This window comes from Porites lutea, chromosome 6, assembly GCF_958299795.1.
Source record: "Porites lutea chromosome 6, jaPorLute2.1, whole genome shotgun sequence".
NCBI lineage: Eukaryota > Metazoa > Cnidaria > Anthozoa > Scleractinia > Poritidae > Porites > Porites lutea.
Window position 1 is genome coordinate 13,923,902 of NC_133206.1, and position 19,424 is coordinate 13,943,325.

General features: G+C 43.3%; 1 protein-coding gene across 1 annotated transcript in view; it reads left to right on the top strand.

The window, feature by feature from the left end:
- LOC140941905 (uncharacterized) overlaps nt 1–19,424 on the top strand; it is a 126,090-nt gene that overhangs the window by 94,026 nt on the left and 12,640 nt on the right. Inside the window, 13 exon segments of the mRNA XM_073390908.1 lie at nt 192–677; nt 1,362–1,769; nt 2,274–2,575; nt 3,689–4,358; nt 5,081–5,287; nt 5,574–6,932; nt 7,195–7,818; nt 8,748–9,077; nt 9,693–10,170; nt 11,961–12,649; nt 13,303–15,592; nt 16,130–16,259; nt 16,418–19,409. Of these exon segments, the coding sequence (XP_073247009.1) occupies nt 192–677; nt 1,362–1,769; nt 2,274–2,575; nt 3,689–4,358; nt 5,081–5,287; nt 5,574–6,932; nt 7,195–7,818; nt 8,748–9,077; nt 9,693–10,170; nt 11,961–12,649; nt 13,303–15,592; nt 16,130–16,259; nt 16,418–19,409 (10,965 nt within the window).

Here is a 19,424-nt window from a genome sequence, read left to right on the forward strand (position 1 = left end):
CTGGGACTAACGAATTAGCCACCAAAAGCCTGCAGAATTGAACTTTCGCTAACTAGTAGAGCCGGCTCACTCTTCAGTGAATATGTGACGATCAAAACTTTGGATTGTTGTTCAATCGAGAAGCTTCGCAGAATTTCCTTGAAGATTCACGTTAAAGTGTTGCCTAATTTGTACAAATTTTGTTCTCGTAGGTCACTCTACGGTTATCTTCTACCATCCGCGAAAAGCACGAAACGTGACCGTCATCGCACATGAAGTCACCGGAGATAAAACAGGCATCGTCAAGTTGATGGCACGCCAGCGTTTGTTTGTGTTTGTAGTGGAGTCTACTCATACGTACATGGACGCTCCGTGTGGCTTTCACGTGGAAGAATACGCCGAGATCGTGTTTCCAACAGAAGTCGTTCTTCGGGGTGAGACTTCCACTATCAACGGCCGAATGACCGGTGTTGAAAAGCTTCTGCTTGAGAGAAATGGTCTGGTAGAGTTTGGTGGAACAGCGCATACGGCTAAGTTACCAGAGGAGGCTAAATGGCTGGCTGATAATCCGTTTGATCCATTCACCCCTGGGCTTATAACTGTCCCGATGTTGATCATTAACAACATAGGCGTGGTCAGAGTCAAAATGACACCCATCAGGGCTGTGCTTGATATTGCTGACGTTACAGTCAAGAAAGGTATCTACTTTTCTTTGTGATACATGCTTACAGTTATTTTATGTAAATGGTTTTTCTTCCTCTTGGCGCCACAACCTTATTCTGTCTGGAAAATGTTTTTATACTTTCCATCCTACAAGGCGTTTATCTTTGAGATTTCCTTTTTCTATTTCAGAATCCTCTCGGCGACAATATTTGATCGCGTTATGTGAGGATATGTTATTAAATTGAATAAGTTAAAAAAGAAGTGCAGATATTACTCTCCTAAGTGGTACTCGCAAAGATGTTAAAGTTGAAATATAAGCGCTTGCTCAATAATGTTTTCACAGTGAAATTATAGTGTCTGATAGTTTGTGTTAGTTAAAGTATTTGAATGTAAGTGTGTACTATGCCAGATTCACAAATAAAATTTCTGGTGGGCTTATAGGTGTAAAGGCTGGATCTTTACTTTTCAATACTTACAACAATAGGTTTTGTTGTCCAGACAACTCAACAAAAGGTCACAAAACTAGAAGAGCGAAGGATAAAGGCTTATTATTTCAAATCAAATCTTATCGAAATTCAAGATTAAATTGCATAACTTTCTTTCCGATAACAGTGTTCTTTGTCCTTAAACGAACTCTTTTTGGCAGCCATAGTAAGTTGTTTCCATTATGAAAGGCATCTTTGAGCTTCAAGTTCAATTTCTTTTTTACATTTCGCCAGGCGGAAAACTCATGCTTGTTACAAATTACGTGTCCATGAAAGGTGACTACGTCATTGTCGAAAGTGGGGGATTGATAGACGCGACAGCGGGTGGTTACACAGCTGGAAGGGGTCCTGGATCTGGCTCCGGAAATACAGGTGGAAGTTACGCCTCACCAGGCGGAAGAGCACCCTCAGGAACGCAATATGGCTCTGTTTACTGGCCTGATAAACCCGGAAGTGGCGGTGGTTACGGCGCTGGTGGAGGGTTGGTTTATATTAAAACGGGAGGTCATGTGATAGTCGAAGGGACAATAAGAACTAATGGCGTTGGATCGTCGTCAAGTAACGCCGGTGGAGGCAGCGGTGGGGCCATTATCGTAAAAACTTTGTTTCTTAAAGGTTATGGAACCATCGCGAGCCACGGAGGTTTGTACTTTTAAGAACAGTAGATATATTATCGAACATTACCTTTTCAAGCACTTTTTGGTTACGGGAAATTACGATGCAATATAAAGAAACCTTAAAATGATAGTTTTTTAAATGACCAAACTCTTAACAAATGTAAAGCCAAATACCACACACAAACGAAATTGAGATAAGCCTGCGATTGGTAAGTTGGAAAAGTTGCCCTACTGGCCAGATTGGCGTACAAACGTGTTTATAACTCAACAAATGCCCGTTGATTAACAAAGAAAGACAAAAATGAAGGCAAGCTATAAGCTTTTCCATATTACACCGTCAACCATGAAAACGTCGGCCTTCTTTTAAAATTAAAATGTTTGGCATACCTTTCGCGTTCTACCAGGGGATTCTCATAGACTCAAATTTTTCTGTTATTATAGCGTACAAAATATGATTCCCCCAAGCAAAAGGGTGTATCGGAGGCACAAACTCAGTCAGTTAATTACATTAAAAACAATGTTGTTCCAGGTCCTAGTTACAAGGGAGCTGGTTCGGGGGGCAGAATTGCTGTGCATCTTACACAACCCTTCATCTTCGGTGGAATATTGACTGCCCTTGGAGGCACTAGTAGCAGCCGCAGTAGTTACCATGGCAGTCCAGGAACAGTTTTCGTGAAAGTGACTATTGGCAAGGAACCTTTCCGAATGATACAGGTTGATAACAACAACAGAAATACACTGTTGCCGGTTACTCTAGCGGAAAGCAAGACCACGATGTATGTATTTGAGACAATCCACCTTGTGAGGAATGGAGCACTAAATATTAAAGAGGTATTAAAGAGTAAATATTGGAAATATGACTACTAAAACTGGATAAACACTCAGAAATATTCCCAAAACATGTTGCTAGATTGATAGATAGGTAGGTCGGTAGGTAGGTATTTGTTTGTACGACTGCTTCATTTATCGCTCAAATTTCGTCTTTCGAAAATGTCTCGAAACTAAACGCCAGCTTGGCTCTGGTCGCAAAACAGTGAATAGCCAAGGATATTCCGAGTTAGAGGAGCCAATCAGTACGCGTGAAAGTTGCTATTCACTGATATGGTAAATACTAATTTAAAAAATAACAGAATTAAAAAATTATGTACCGCAAAATATTTACAATTTGTTTAAAAACGGCCTAGATTCTTAATTAAAAGGTGGAATTCGTTATGTCATTGCAAGCATAAAAGAGTTCTTCGCCCTACTGGTACAAACATGTGGAATGTTATAGGCGCGATTGTTTCTCAGACTATGCCTAGGATTGTTACTAGGTGGCAATAAGTTGAAGAGATTATGATTTTTGTCGGAAGTTATAGTGTTGAAAAATGTGCTACACAATTGGCGATGGTAGTCTACTATAGGTGTTATGCCCAAACATTTGCAAGTATCGCCATAGCTCGAGCGGGGCATTATTATCGATAGCGTCCTCTTGTCGATACTCACGAGTTCATTAATAAGATACTGATGATGCTGTTAATTTTTTTTTGAAACAAAAGAGACGGACGTTTGGTATATATACCAACACCTACTCAACATGGTCATCCGTCCGAGGGGCGCGAAAATAAGCTGTTAAGAGGGCAAAGGCAGTGAATCCGAAACCTCAAACTGCTTTGCAGACCGGCTCTTAACCAACGAAGCTAACACTGCCGCGATTAGCACCATTCAGCCATAGTTTAGAACTCACTAGCTCTCTAGGTAGGGTGATAGATGACTGAGACAGGAGCGGACTTAGGTCTGGTTACCACATGGTTTCCTTTATATATTTGATTGCTTCCAGATTTTCTCCTCATGACTTAATTGAGAATGTCACTGAACCAGCAAGGATCAAACGTTTTATTCAGGGGTCACTGAAAATTGTTTGTATTTAGCCCTTACGCGTTTTTACTTACCTTCACTTGCAAGGTGTCTGGAAAAGTTGCAGAACTGTACGGCAGAAAGGTCACAGGCGACAAGACAGGCACGTTGATTGCCTCACCAAAAACCCGGATACACGTGGAGACTCAGAGCATTCGCACTGAAGCCCCTGTTAACTTCCGGGTAGACACAGGAGGAGAGATCTTCTTTCCGCCTCGAACAACCCTTCGTGGAGTTGGCTCACCGGGTTTGACAATCAACGGTAAAGTCCATGGTGTAGAGGAGTTAAGGGTGTCGTCAAACGTACAAGCGCTTGTGTCCGAAAAAGGATCATCTGGTTGTGTAAAGTGCAGTAGTTCATTCAGCGCACCATACGTCGGTCATTACTGGCTTAAAAAGCTTCAGGTGTCTCTTGGGGGCTCTTTCAAGGTTCAAAGCTCAACCCAGAATGTGTCATCAAAATCAGTACATCTTCATATTCTTCAAACCGTCCTGGATTATACAGGTTCGATAAAAGCTGATGCCGTGAATATATACACGGAGTACTTCAGTATTGAGTTTGATGCGTCAACTAATGGGACAGGACTTGGGTGGCCTAATCAGCAGGGACCAGGAAGCACGTCATCTTGTTCTGGGCAAGCTGGAGCTGGTCACGGTGGACGTGGAGGTGGCGGCTACTGGGCTAGTTGTTCTCATAAGTGTAAAACCAATGGCGGAGGTAACTGATTAAAAACATCTTCCCAGATTTCTTATCCAGTACCTGTTGTCGGTTGGTTTCCATGAATATCTAAATCTGCTTAATTTAAATAAGTAATTTTTTTAATGTCAATAAATGTTTTTTGGCCGCTCTACTTACTTTCTTCACAGTAAGAAATATTGAGATACTGGGTTTACCAAGTTAAAAAGAATTTTCAATGCCAGTTCAAAAGCAGTATGTTACGCACCGTTTGTTCGACACGACGGCTACATACTCTTTATAAATGGCCAATTTTTGATAATGTGGGCACAATCTTACCGGTGAATTGGGTGAATATCAACACTACTTGTCTATTTTCTACACCATCAATTTTTCGGCGATCTTTTCGAAAAATATAGAAACTTAGCTAAACTTTACGCTTCAAAAAAGAAATCGCTTCATTCACATTAAGGCTTAAACATATTTAAAAGCTTTATCGAGCACAGTTTAATATTATTTGCTTTATAAATGCCGCTTGCTGGATATTGTTAAGTCAAAATTTTGCGCTAAAAAAAAAGAGAAGTTATGGTAAAAGAAAAAGCACAACTTAGAGCTTACCTTAATCTTATGTCAAACCAGTCTTTCACTTTGTTCCTTCTAATTTGTTTTGTTATACCCGTTTGTATAATACATGTTTCGCTGGTGTGGAATGGGCCTGAGTTGCTGAAAAGCAAGTTTAATTATACTGTTGGCTTTATTTACAGGTAATACTTATGAACAACCTTGTACCGCTGTGTTGGCAGGAAGTGGAGGAGGAAGAAGCAACGCTTTCGGTGGAGGAGTCTTATATGTCAGTGTGGACAAAATGTTAGAACTTGACGGATGGATCACAGCGGATGGAGATAGAGGAGACAGCGGTGGTGGCGGGGCGAGCGCGGGAACCGTGTGGGTTGCTGGAAGATACATGGAAGGTAATCAAAAGAACATAATCGTACAAAGTTTTTCGTAAATTATATCTTCAGTTTCAAATCAAGAACGTCATAGTAACGAGAGGCATACGCACTATTTAACAAATTCTGACATTTGGCTCGGGGGGCAGCCCCTTATATGACCGTTCCCTTACAACCTGCTTTTACTTTTGCTTCCACCAACACTTCCTTTTCTACTACAACTACCACCTGCACTACAATTAGGCAGTTCTACCGCCTGCACTACAATTTATAGGCAAATTAATACTCGTTTTGTTTTTCAACACAGGACACGGCCATCTCACTGTCAAGGGAGGCGTGGGAGGCTATAGAACTGGCCGCTGCTGTAAAGACTGTATACGTAGCGGAAGGTACTATTACGTGGGAGGTGGAGGAGGCGGCGGACACCTTCGTTACTTCTCCCCCTATCATATTAGGCGTGACATCATCCGCAACATAGATGAATCCGGGGGCCCATCTGGGGGAGTCAATGCCGAAGCGGGGAAACGTGGGAAAATATGTAAAGATGGTCATCAATGTAGTGGACAAGGAATATTCTTGACTCAAAAAAGAAAATGCTTGTGCAATGCTGGTTTCTTTGGAGTAAACTGCGCGTATAATTGTGATGCATCAGTCACGTGTCTTGGTCATGGGCAGTGTTCATCTTCTGGCGGATGTATCTGTGACCCTGGCTATGTTGGTTATCGATGCGAGCATTCCTGTAACGCAACGCGTGACTGTCACGGCAATGGACGCTGTAGCATAACTGGGAAATGCATATGTGACCCATGTTACACTGGTGATGACTGCAGATATGAATGTTCCGGGAATGGGGCTTGTATTGGCAGAAAATGCAGGTGTAATCCGTGCTACATCGGCAAACACTGTCATTCATTGTGCTCAGGCCATGGCTTATGCAATAACAGCACTTGTGAGTGTGAAAACAAATGGAAGGGTGAATATTGCGAAGTACCCAAATGTCCAAATGATTGCTCAGGGAAAGGCATTTGTAACAGTGCTCTTCTCACTTGCTTCTGTAACCCAGGATGGAGCGGAGAGGATTGCAGTCAACCTGACTGTCAAGGTGAACCGAATTGTTATAACCGAGGTATTTGTGTGGTGATAAATGGTACGAATCCAAAGTGCGTGAACTGCTCTGTTGGATGGATGGGGCTCGCATGTAATGATCCTTGCGTTCACGGAGTTCAAGAACCCACGGACAGTGGATTCTGTAAGTGCGATCGTTGCTGGGCCGGCAAAGGCTGCGATTCTCTCTGCATGGGTCGAGGGAAGTGTTCACAGTCAGGCATTTGCGATTGTGACCCTGTCCAAGGCTGGCGAGGTGAACTATGCGAAATACCTGGTTGTCCTGGAGTTGGAGAAGATTGTACCGGTCACGGTGACTGCAATAGCGCTACACATGAATGTACATGCTACCCTGGTTGGTCTGGATCAGGATGTAATGTTCCAGACTGCCCTGGTGCTCCAGATTGCTATAACCGCGGCTATTGTAACGCTTCTGTAGATCCTCCTAAGTGTCAAAACTGCATTCAAGGCTGGATGGGACCGGCATGCGCAGAACCGTGTAAGTTTGGTGAGCAAGTGCCTATGAACAGCGGACAATGTCAATGTTGGCCTGGATACTCTGGTGAGAACGACCAAAAATTTCTCTTAGTGCATTTGTCTTTTAACTAGTTTCTAAAATTACACACAGCGGTTAGAAGATAGAAAAAACGCACTTGCTAGATGTTGTCAATATTTGATTTAAAATATACAAACAGCCGTATCACGTTTATTATGTTTCACAATCCTTAGCAAACATGTTTTTCCTAAGAACTAACGTAAAAACTACACGGATTAGGCAACTGTACGACGTCTACTAAAACTTTCTCTATATGTTAATTTTTAAGGTATTGGTTGCGACAGCGAGTGTTCAGAACACGGCAAGGTAGTAAATGACAAATGTGTCTGTGACGTGGGATGGCGAGGAGACCTGTGTGATAATCCTGGTTGCCCTGGCGACACCTCTGATTGCTCAAGCCACGGGGTATGTAACTCAGCCACTCACATATGCACCTGTAACGAAGGCTGGGCTGGCAAAGGCTGCGAAATTGCCGACTGCCCAGGATCACCTGATTGCTTCCGGCGAGGAATATGCAACGCGTTTGTAGACCCCCCAAAATGTCAAAACTGCAGTAAGGGTTGGATGGGTCCGGCTTGTAACGATCCTTGCATCCACGGTGAACAAATTCCAATGGACAGCGGTAACTGTGTTTGCGAGCCCGGTTGGGTAGGTGTTGGATGCAATAGTGAATGTTCAGAACATGGTAAGATAGTCAATGGCACGTGCCAGTGTGACGTAGGATGGCGTGGGACGTACTGTGAAAATCCCGGATGTCCAGGAATTGGGCGAGATTGCACCGGACACGGAGAATGCAACAGTGCCACACACACCTGTATCTGCAAGAATGGATGGACCGGCGATGGGTGCCACATTCCTGACTGCCCAGGGAATCCCAACTGTGCTAACAGAGGTAAGGCATAGATATCCAAAACTGCTGTTATCAGATTTCCGCAAAGATTCATTTGGATCTAACTATCTACTCTGTGCTATGAAACTATGAAACTGTACATAATATCTACTGTTATAAGAACCTGTAAAGGTTAGCACACGGATAAAAAGAGCATTTAACTTACCACGAAATAAGCCATAACTTAAAAGAACAAACGCTTTGTGGGACATTAAAATGGGAGATATCAGTCGATGTTCACATTAAGAAGATTTTCCTTGAAGAAATTGTTCATCTAGAATGAATAAAAATGGCACGCGTTAAAGCAGAGACACGAAATGTGGGGTCAGCGCTAGACTGGCATATTCATACAGTCACTAGTACTTCTATAGAAAATATACGCTCTACCCTTGGTAACCTGGCCGAATAAGCCTTACGGAAACGTTCCATTTGGAGAACTCGATAAGAAAGAATCCCTGCATCATATGAAAGCGCTGCTCATACCTCAACTGTCGACAAGACTTTAAAGCACCTTTTTGTGTTGCCCAGTGTCTCACAATGGTTTTTATATGAATTGTCTATCTTGAAATAAGAATCAGCTTGTCCAACGTCACAAGTTGCATCAGCAAATGGTAGTCCAAGATAGTTTTTACTTGTGTGATCATTGATAAAAAAAAACCATCCCCAGAACAAACGTAAGAAGAACCGTCATAGAAATTACCACTCGAGTACTCAATTGATTTACTATAGTGTGTTTAGAATGTGCCGCTGGCAGCGTTCGTTTCTATACGCTAAACTGTAGAGGTTCATGCACCGACTCAAAATTTAAACACCTTAATCATAACAATCAGAATCAGAATCGTAAGCATTGTAATGCAAAAGTACTTTCCAGTGGCTTCCATTTGAATGACTTTTAAACTTTTTCTCACTCTGGTCGTTATTTTTTGGGTCAGGTCACTGTAATGTAACTACCGACCCCCCAGTTTGTACAAACTGTACACCTGGCTGGATGGGCCCAGCTTGTGAAGACCTCTGTACACATGGAAAGCAAGTGCCTATGGACAGTGGAAACTGCGTCTGCGATCCTTGTTACACTGGTCGCGGATGCAATGTGGAGTGCACAGGGCACGGAAAGTGCGTCAATGATGTGTGCGTATGTGATCAACTTACTGGCTGGCGGGGCTCTCTATGCGAGGTACCCGGATGTCCTGGGTCTAATGGAAAGGACTGTACTGGAAATGGCCAATGTGACAGTGCAAACCATCAGTGCATTTGTGAACCAGGTAAAACTAGCTTCCAACATTGGATTGGCTATTCATTAACTGTTGTAAATTCAAGTAAATGAAATAAAAAGAGCTTAATCTATAAAAGATAAAACAACTATATGGTACATTGTTTTCCTTAACAGGCAAAGCACTAAGTTGTGATGAAAATCCGTCATTAATTATCAACGGTTTGCACACATGCACTGTATTCATTCCGCCAATAATAAAATACACTGGACCTGTTCCTAATAAACAGTTAGTAGTATGCGCTATTGACCAAGCATTAGGTCAAGATGGGTGGATCTTGACTTTAGGTTTTCCTCTTTTTCATGGACCAAGACCAAGTCGAGGTCGATAAAAACTTTTAAAAAAAGGACAAAGCCGTTTCCCAGCCATGTTGACCGAACAAGGTTGATTAATAAAGAACATATTTTATGGCCAAAAGAGAATCTTCTTCTGGCGGAACCAACGCGGAAAATCCTGAGCGGGCGAGAGGCCCATCTTGTCCGCTCTGGTAAGCAGAACATATCATTCACTTGATCTTACCTGCTCGCGGATTCAGCAAAATATATAGTCAAATAAAGGGTATATTGATCTTTTTTTCAAATGTAATGAAAACATGTTTCTTACCAGGATGGACAGGTGTTGGTTGTCATCTCCCTGACTGTCCTGGCGTTCCAAATTGTTTTGGTCGTGGATATTGCAACGCAACTAATCGCGTGACGCCAGCATGCACAAACTGTGATCCAGGCTGGATGGGTGCGGCCTGTAATGATCCCTGCGTCCACGGTACACCTAAAGATGGAATATGCCATTGCGATCCTTGTTATACGGGCAGTGGTTGTCAAAGCGAGTGCTCCGGATATGGAGAATGCGTCAACAACAAATGCGTTTGCGTTCAGGTGCAAGGTAGTGCTCATATGGGGGAATACTGCGAGCTGCCAGGGTGCCCAAGGCAGTGTACAAGTCCGAATAACGGCTTCTGCAACACGGAAACTCAGAAGTGTATATGTGCTCAGGGGTGGACTGGGGATGACTGTAGTACACCTGACTGTCCAGGAGAACCAGTGTGTTCCGGCCATGGAAGCTGCAGTAACACCAACCCAAGAAGGTATGATTTAGTTTGGAGGACCTGATAACAAATAATGTATCTACAGCAGTGTTGTCTAAAGTAGTGGCAAAATATTGCAGAGAATAACAAAAATACGATTCATCGTAGTTTGTGTGTAATAGGTTTGTTTTATCGGTTGTCTAGTTACTTGCACTTCGATATTTATGACATTTCTACCACGTACCGCTGGTTTTCGTAATTCGATTGTGTCGATTTGCATCGACCCCAATTTTCCTTTCGTAACCGGTCGTTGCCATTTTTAACGGTCGATGCCACTATTGGTAACCAACCCCTTAGTCATGACAGATGTTATATATTCCTTAGATTAACTATAATAAGGCAAATAATATTTTTTTGGCTAGTCTTAGAAAGAACGACGTTGAAACCCAAGTTGAATAAAAGCTGTGGAAGGGGCTAGGGTCATCTGTTATTAATGTATCAGTTAGGGCCTGTTTACAAGGAGAGAGTGTTACCATTGTGCTAGGGATACCCTAGCAAGCGGGTTAAAGTTAGCTCTGGTTTACAAGCAAATTTCACAGGTAGGGAAAACCTATCACCCGGGTCAACTTTACCACCTTTACTAACGTGTTTCGTCATGCGTCACATTCTTTGTAACGTCCAAGAGTTGAAATAAAACTTGAAGTTCTCTATGGGTAACGCGTTAAATTCACGTAAACACGGGAAAATATTATCATCGTATGCAGAAAATACTGTGTATTGTTCAGATGTTTATAATTTAGCTCAGAACTTAGATAACTCCGTTCAAATTGTCAAGATTACTGGACCTAACACTTTCAGCATAATATTCTAAGCATAGGCGAGTTATCCATAGCAGAGCATTTACAAGGCAGGTAGAGTAACCCTCTTGCTAGCGTAACTCTACCTGCCCTGTAAATACGTCAACTAAGAAAAGAAGAAATGTGCGAGACCAGGGTTACTCTCCCTCCGTGTAAACAGAGCCTTAGTAAAGACAGTTTGCTAGTTTATGTACTTAAATTTGTCGGACGTTTGACGGGTCGTTGTCGTAGTGTAGTGGTAAGGGAGAGAGATAAGGGGTGCTTACCACTTGGCAGAAAAATCCGGTTGGGGTGTGGAAAGCATAATGGTGAGCGATTTACAAATTTACCGCAGAAATACCACATCTGTTACGGTTTGAATGCAAAAAAGGGGCGAATTTGTGTAGCGTGAGTCTGGAACCGAGAAGGGACCAAGAAATTGGCAACTGGTAAGCAATATTCCGTTTGGCTCGTACAAACCGGAATGAACGGACTACCTCAAAAGATACTCCTCAATTTTCGGTTGGAATTTTCGAAAAGTGACCTTCCATTTAACTTCCATCCAAAATTTTCTGTCAAATGGTAAGCACCCAAGGATGCGAAAGGTCCGGGTTCGACTCTGGGTTGCGTTCTTCTTTTGTTTAATGGAAACACTCTCGATTAAGTCAAACATTTTCGAAGTGTCTTAAAAGTGATAGTGACCGTTTACAAAAGGGAAACTTGCATCATCAACACCACAAAAGGCCCTTAAGGAGAAGGATTCTAGCGTGAACAATGAACGATAAAAATCGACGTCGTCCTACCATGAGTTATGATGGACACCATCGCTTGATAAAGACTAACAGTACGCGGTCGAAATGTGACCATCGCAAGATAAGTGAGGTGATTCTTGAGAGTGTTTTTTAAACGATTCATTGCTTTCCAATTTTTGTTCAAGATCCGACGTTATTGCTGAATATTCCTTAGCGTAATACTTGCTTAACATTGTTAATAGTATTAACCCAATTTTTACAGGTGTAACTGCCAACCACAATGGGCGGGAGAGAGGTGCGAACTTCCTTGCGTAAATGGAACAAACTACGGCAACGCCTCGGGTTGCATTTGTCACCCGTGCTTTTCTGGACCTGGTTGTAATCGTGAATGCTCATTACACGGAAAATGTGTCAACAACGCATGCGTTTGTGACAAACTCCAAGGGTACAAGGGCGACGTGTGCGAAGTCCCAAGCTGCCCTGGATGGCCCAGAGATTGCAGTGGCCATGGCACTTGCAACAAAGCCAATTTGCAGTGCACGTGCGATCCTTCCTGGAGAGGGCCCGCCTGCGACATTCCAGACTGTCCTGGGACCCCCGACTGTGACGGTCGTGGCACTTGTATCGCACCTACAAGAGACAATGAATCGCCCAAATGTAATTGTCTTAAAGGATGGATGGGTGTGGCCTGTGAGTTGCCTTGTAAACATGGAACACCGACTAGTGATCATATTTGCGTGTGCGATCTGTGCTACAATGGGGCTGCCTGTGACACGTTATGCTCAAATCACAGCTCACTTTGCGCTGATGGGAAATGTGACTGCGGATGCAACGGATGGAGGGGTAAATATTGTGAGAAAAAAGGATGCCCTGGATGTGAGAAAGACTGCTCCGGACATGGTCAATGTTTGCCTGCGTCACAAACGTGTATCTGCGATTCAGGCTGGACTGGTAAGTTCTACCACTTTTTTGGTTTGTCCCAATTAACTGGGTGACACGTCTTTCCGATTGTTAAAGCAAATAATACAGTTAATACCTTATTGACATGTAAGGCATTTTAAGGGCGAAAACCTCATTCGGATCTCATGTAGACTTTATCTTATTTGCTATAAATGCGGTATTTTCTATACTAAACGTAGTTTACGCGGTTGCAGGAACCTTTTAAAATGGAGTTGATTTTGGTTTACCTCAGCTAAGCTGTGCACGTGTCATTTGCTTGGAGCTTATGAAAATGTCTAAGGTTTTGTTTTCAAGAGAAAGGCGCATAATACCAAAAGTAAATTTTGGTCTCCTAAAAGCTGGCTTAATTAACCCATTAATCATACTACACTTGTATAAAGGTAAATACATAGTCATTAAAAATTTTAATGTAAAAGAATTATACCTCTCTTTTAAGTACTTGGAAAAAGTACTCGCCAAACAACAAAAGAAACTCCATTAACCCAGTCGACCACTCATATGCTAGGCGCTAGACACCTGCACGAATCTAATTTTTTTTTTTGCATTTTATTGTTGTTGCTTTTATGGTATGGCTCATTGCCTTTCCAAATGCAGTGTAGGCTTCTGAAAATATGAAAATTAATCAAGAATTTGCATTGACACAGGTATAAGCTGTGCGCAGACAGACTGCCCTGGTGATCCTGATTGCAACAACCGGGGGCAGTGCATTCAAGCTGAGGTCCCTTATTGCGATAATTGCCAGGCAGGGTGGACAGGGAGAGCTTGTGAACTTCCCTGTGTAAATGGAAGTCGAAACGTCAATGATCCAGCCGTATGTGACTGTGATCCGTGCTTCAGCGGATTGGAATGTGATGTGTTCTGTTCAGACAGACCCAATGCGACATGTCTGAAAAATCATTGTGACTGCGGGTTTGAAGGTTGGCGTGGAAAGTACTGCGAAAAGAAAGGCTGTCCAGGTCTATTCGATAGAGATTGCTCAGGGCGCGGAACTTGCAACAGTGCTACCCAGACATGCGACTGTAATCCAGGTTGGGCGGGACGAGGTTGTGAGAAACCCGCCTGTCCTGGTACTCCAATGTGCAAGGCTCGTGGAAAATGCGAAACATTTGGCTACACTTCTTTCTGCTCTTGTGAAAAGGGCTGGATGGGTCGAGCTTGCGAGACTAAATGCGAACATGGAACACCTCAGAAAACGGCCGATGGCTCATTTTTTTGCCAGTGTGATGGTTGCTACAGTGGTGTAACGTGTGAGTCAGAGTGTTTTGGGCGTGGCAACTGTACAAACGATAAATGCGATTGTGGGTTTGAAGGTTGGCGAGGTCCCACTTGCAATACTAAAGGGTGTCCCGGATGGGGCTCTGACTGCTCGGGTCATGGCTCCTGTATTGCCGCTTTAGGCACCTGCTACTGTCGGCCCGGTTGGTCTGGAAGTGGCTGTCACATACCTAACTGCGCAGGTGGTGGAAATTGTAACGGACATGGTGTTTGTGACGGAATTTCTAATGATCCTCCAGTTTGTATCTCTTGTGACCCCGGGTACATGGGAAAAGGATGTGATCAACTCTGTATTAATGGCACCGTGGTGCAGTCATCAAGCGGAGATACTTGTAGATGTGACAGCTGTCACACCGGGGTGGACTGTGGGACGCAATGCAACGGTCACGGCAGATGCGATCAGGGCAAATGTGTTTGTAATAGTGGTTGGAGAGGGCCCAGGTGTGAAACTGTAGGCTGTCCAGGTGTGGGCATTGATTGTAGTGGCCACGGAGTTTGTTTGCTTGTTACACAACAATGTGATTGCTTTCATGGATGGAAAGGACCAGGCTGTGACATTCCTGATTGCCCTGGAGTACCAGACTGTAATACACTAGGAACATGCTACGAAGGAGTTGATCCGCCAATCTGTGTGAACTGTACCAATAATACAATGGGTCCTGCGTGTGAATTTCCGTGTTTTCATGGTCAAGAATATCCACCTAACAGCGTGATTTGCAAGTGTGATCCATGTTATTCTGGACTTGCCTGTGATATTGAATGTAACAAACGGGGGTTTTGCAATAATAGTGGCTGCCAGTGTGATGGAGGGTGGAAAGGTTCCACATGCGAAACCTTAAACTGTCCAGGCGAACCGGACTGTAGCGAACGTGGTGCCTGTGTGCAGCAAGGGTCTCCGCCCAAGGCTGTATGTCTTTGCAATCAAGGATTCGACGGTGATGACTGTAGTAAGTTTGTTTGCCCGGGACAGCCAATGTGTAGCAACAGAGGAAACTGCACACTGCAAGGCGACTTACCAACGTGTAAGTGTGACCATGGATTCGACGGACATTCCTGTGAGCGATGTCTTCCGCAGTTTACTGGTTCCGAATGTGACAGTTGTATTGCAAACGTCATTGGCTGGCCAGTTGGGTGTAACGTGGCGTGTGTTCATGGGAACGGAACAGGTCCAAATGAAGATATTTGTACGTGCCATAATGACTCAAAGCTTGGCTACTGGAATGGAACCGCCTGCGACAACTGTGTGCTCGGCTGGGGTTTGCCAACCTGTACAACCTGCGACAGTACACATGTAGGGGAGAGATGTGATATCTACTGTGTTACTGCGCATGCTCAGTACCGTGATAAACTCGACGGAGACTGGGGAAAATATTCAGTCGATCCGATCATCAACTGTGTTTATAGGGATGGTGAAGGCGAAATGTTCGCATGGTTTGGATACAACAACAGAAATCCCCATAATGTCTACCTCAGTGTTGGACCGAACAACTTCTTTTCCAGGCCTTATACAGAGATTGTTCCTGGCGGGCTAGCTGGGTTTGTTCGAAAGGTTACCGGCTTAGAAAATGCAGCTGATAGCCTCGTACCCCTAGAAACAGAAAATTACGGACAACCGACCAAGTTTAGTCCTGGAAGACACGACAAGGCATTTAGAGTCAGGTACAATTTTATTTGATTTGGCCTCGCACAAACACTGTACGTTTGTAATGGATTATTATACACACTTACGACGTAAGCATGAAAGCGAGGCCTAAGGGCCACATCGCAATTAAATTGTTTATAAAATGGCAGAAGCGCACCCTACTACTATGGCAGGAGATATTTTTCTCACAAATGCGGTGCTGCTGCTCTTTGTAATAACTGTTCCGATAATAGGATCCTTGCCGAAGATTAGCTTCTCCACTGTCCAGTTTCCAACGCATGTTCATTTATAACTGCTTCAGAAATATCTTTAGGGTTAATTTTTTAACCCAAGATTTGATAATACACAAAATTCTCTATATTTTTAAGTAACTTTAAAATGAACTATCAAGTCTAAGTTACAAAGGGTGCAGTGGAAACCCTTGTCTGTCACGTTTTTAAGGCAGTTTGATGAAAGGACCTTTCTATACAACATTCTGGAAATAGGCAGTTGTTAAATCTTGAAGCTCCGCCTATACGTTAAAACGTATTTGCTTCTGTTTTTACTTTCAATAGACTGCAAGACACCAACCCAATAGCCTGGGTAATAGCATTCTCAGTGTCCAATACCAGACAGGCAGCAGTAGTGGACCCATCTCTTCTACATTCCATGAGATGTGCTGACATAAACGCTTCGGCTCAGAACGTAAGCTCAAATTTTTTATTGTTTAAAATCAACCTTATCAACAAAATGTATAAGATATAGTCTTTGCAAACGTTACAATCGTAGTCTATAAAATACGATATGATTCGCTGCAGATGTCCATACACGCACGACTGAGATAATTTCTCCTTTTGTTACAGACTTTAAGGGAATCCTTTGTATGTTCGTGTCACGATGGACACTGGGGAAAAGCCTGTCAGCATGACTGTCCCGGAGGACCTGACGCTCCATGTTTCAATAATGGGCTCTGCAACAAAACTACGGGCCTCTGCTCATGTGATCCGAACTGGCGAGGAGACGAAAACTGCACCACATGTTCTCCGGGTTGGCATGGTGTAGACTGTTCAGTCATCATCCAAAGTCCAAACAATCGAACCGCAGCAGCATTTGGGCACGGTTACATTATCACACTCGACGGAGCTGGGTACAGATTTTTGGGTAATGGAGAGTACCATTTGATTCTGTCCCAGTCCTTTGAAGTTCAGGCTCGAATGGTTACGTGCTATTCAACAAGCTCTTGCTTCAACGCAATAGCAGTGCGAATAGAACAACACACTCTACTGGTTCATGGAAGGTTTGCAGTCAAAGAAGAACCTGTAATCTTCCTGGGCGGGAAAAGGACGTACTCTCTAGAATTCAACTTTGGACCAGATAGTCACAAGTTTACGTTCAAACGCACGTCGCGATTACAGTTCATTCTCTCCTCTGTCTATGGCGTCCATCTGATCATTCGCTTATATGACCGATATCTTGACATCCATATGCGAGTTGATAATGAAACGTATTGCCAGGCAACCCAAGGACTTTGGGGCAACTGTAACTACAACGCACTTGATGATCTATCTAGCCGAAACGGTGACTTAATTACAAGGCAAAATGTCACACAATCGTACTTGCATGACTTTTATGGCCTAACATGGCAAGTGATGGCAAAGAAAAGTTTATTCATTTATAAATTTAACACCTACCAGGAAAAAAGACAGTTATCCGGTGGAGGCTACGCACTATTCGTCAACAACACTGGTGCACACACTGGAGAAATATTCAGCTTCTCTTCTTCTGACATCACTATTGAGTTTATGGTTCGTGCGGAGAGCCAAAATGGAACTCTTATCTCGTATACAACCACCAAAATGTTCGCTGTTGTTCTAGAATCTGGCAAGTTAAAAATTCGGTACGAAGACACCATCTTTGACACTTTAGCAGTGATTCAAATGAATAAATGGAGCCAAATTGCTTTGGTATGGTCAAAATCTACCTCTATTCTCCAGTTCTACTATTTCAATAGTTCTGGAAACGCGCACAGCCGAAACTTTCCCATACCAAGTAACGAGAACGTGTTTCAACCTGGAGGGATATTGGCCTTGGGCTACTGCCGGCCAGCACCTGCTGGTCTAACAAAGCCACTGAAAGAAGGATTCATTGGCCAAATTGATGAACTTCGAATCTGGAACAAAAAGCTTGATCAGTTGTCACTTTCGGCCAACCTTGAACGAAACATGGACTGTAACACTCCCGTCCAAAACCTTGCTAGCCTTTGGAAATTCAATGAAGGTTATGGTACAGTGGCATACGACTGCGTATCCAACACTCACATTACATTTCAAACCGGTATCTGGCATGGCCCGTTGTGGGTGTTTTCCACAGCTAGCATGCAACAGTTTTCAGTTGACTTTTTAAGCGTGTACAGTTTTAGATTTGGTGACAAGTGGATGAGCGCAGAGGAGAAATGCTTTGATCTTGTTTTTCAATCATCTATGGGGTCACAGTATAGCATGCTAAGTTCCGCAACGTTCTGGTTTTACCATATGTCATGTGTGGCAGCCATAACGCGAAGCAGTTATGTTAATTATGCCTACTCGACAATCATGGCTGTGTCAGATTTCTACCATTTGTTCAATCGGCACTCAACATGGTACGCTCAAAGACTGTGTGGTCAGGTATCCGCGGAAAACTTCCCAGTGTGGTACGGGCTGAACTGTGCTGAATACTGTAGATTTGGGTTTCCACAAAATGACAGATGCTTTTGCATGAAAGGATTTTACGGTGAAAACTGCTCACAGGAATGCCCAGGAGGGTACCTTTCACCATGCGGCGGCCAACAACTGTGTAATAACATCACTGGAAAATGCAGCTGCCCCGTTACAGCAAATATTACTAAAGACTGCAGCTTGTGCAGCCCAGGGTGGATTGGTTCTGATTGTTCTGTGGCACTCGGAAGAAATGGCAGCAACTTAGATAACTACACTTGTCAAGGTTTCGGAGCAGCGCATTACATAACGTTTGATGGAGCTGGCTATAGGTTTCAAACTTACGGAGAATTCTACTTGATAAATAGAAATCAGCTCACAGCGCAGATTCGCCAAATCCCTTGCATGAATGGCTCGTTCTGTATTTCGTCAGTGGCAGTAAAAACCGGCTCATCGAGTATTGTAATAAGAGCTTCTCATGATGGTAACGGCGACGCTTTGGTCTGGTATAACCGGGAATTGACAGGTACCACCACACTTGACCTGGAAAATGACTTTCGTTTTCAGAGAATAGCTCCAAAAACCTATGAAATAGGTAAAAAAGGATCTGGAACTGTTTTGCTCCGAGTGAAAGTTTGGAAGAGGTATCTGTCGTTTGAATTGACATCTGTGGGGCAGTTTTGCACAGTCTCATCTGGTCTATGTTCCTCTTGCGACTCGAATATTGAGAACGATTTTACAAACAGCACAGGTGCAAAATACTCGGAGCAAATCATTTCACAGCAAGAAATTATTTCCATCTTCAGTTCCCAATGGAGGGTCTCTTTTAGTCAATCACTGTTTTTATTCGGCTACACGAGCTACCGCGAGCGACGAGAAATTAATCTGAATGGCTATGCGCTGCAGTTTAACGGTACTTTGGCATCGTCTACCACTTTACCCACGTCATTTGCAAAAGGGCAAGACTTTACTCTGCAACTTTTTGTTAGGGTGCATGATTACGGAGGCACGATTATCTGTTATGCTAAAGAATTTACCTTTGCCATTGTAAACAATGCAAATGCAGCTACGATCCATGTGGGAAAGACCGAGTATGACCTGGGAATCACGCTTCCTTTGAGAATCTGGGCTGAAGTATCGATTGCATACAGTTCTTCTTCTGGTGAGTCGCTCTTTG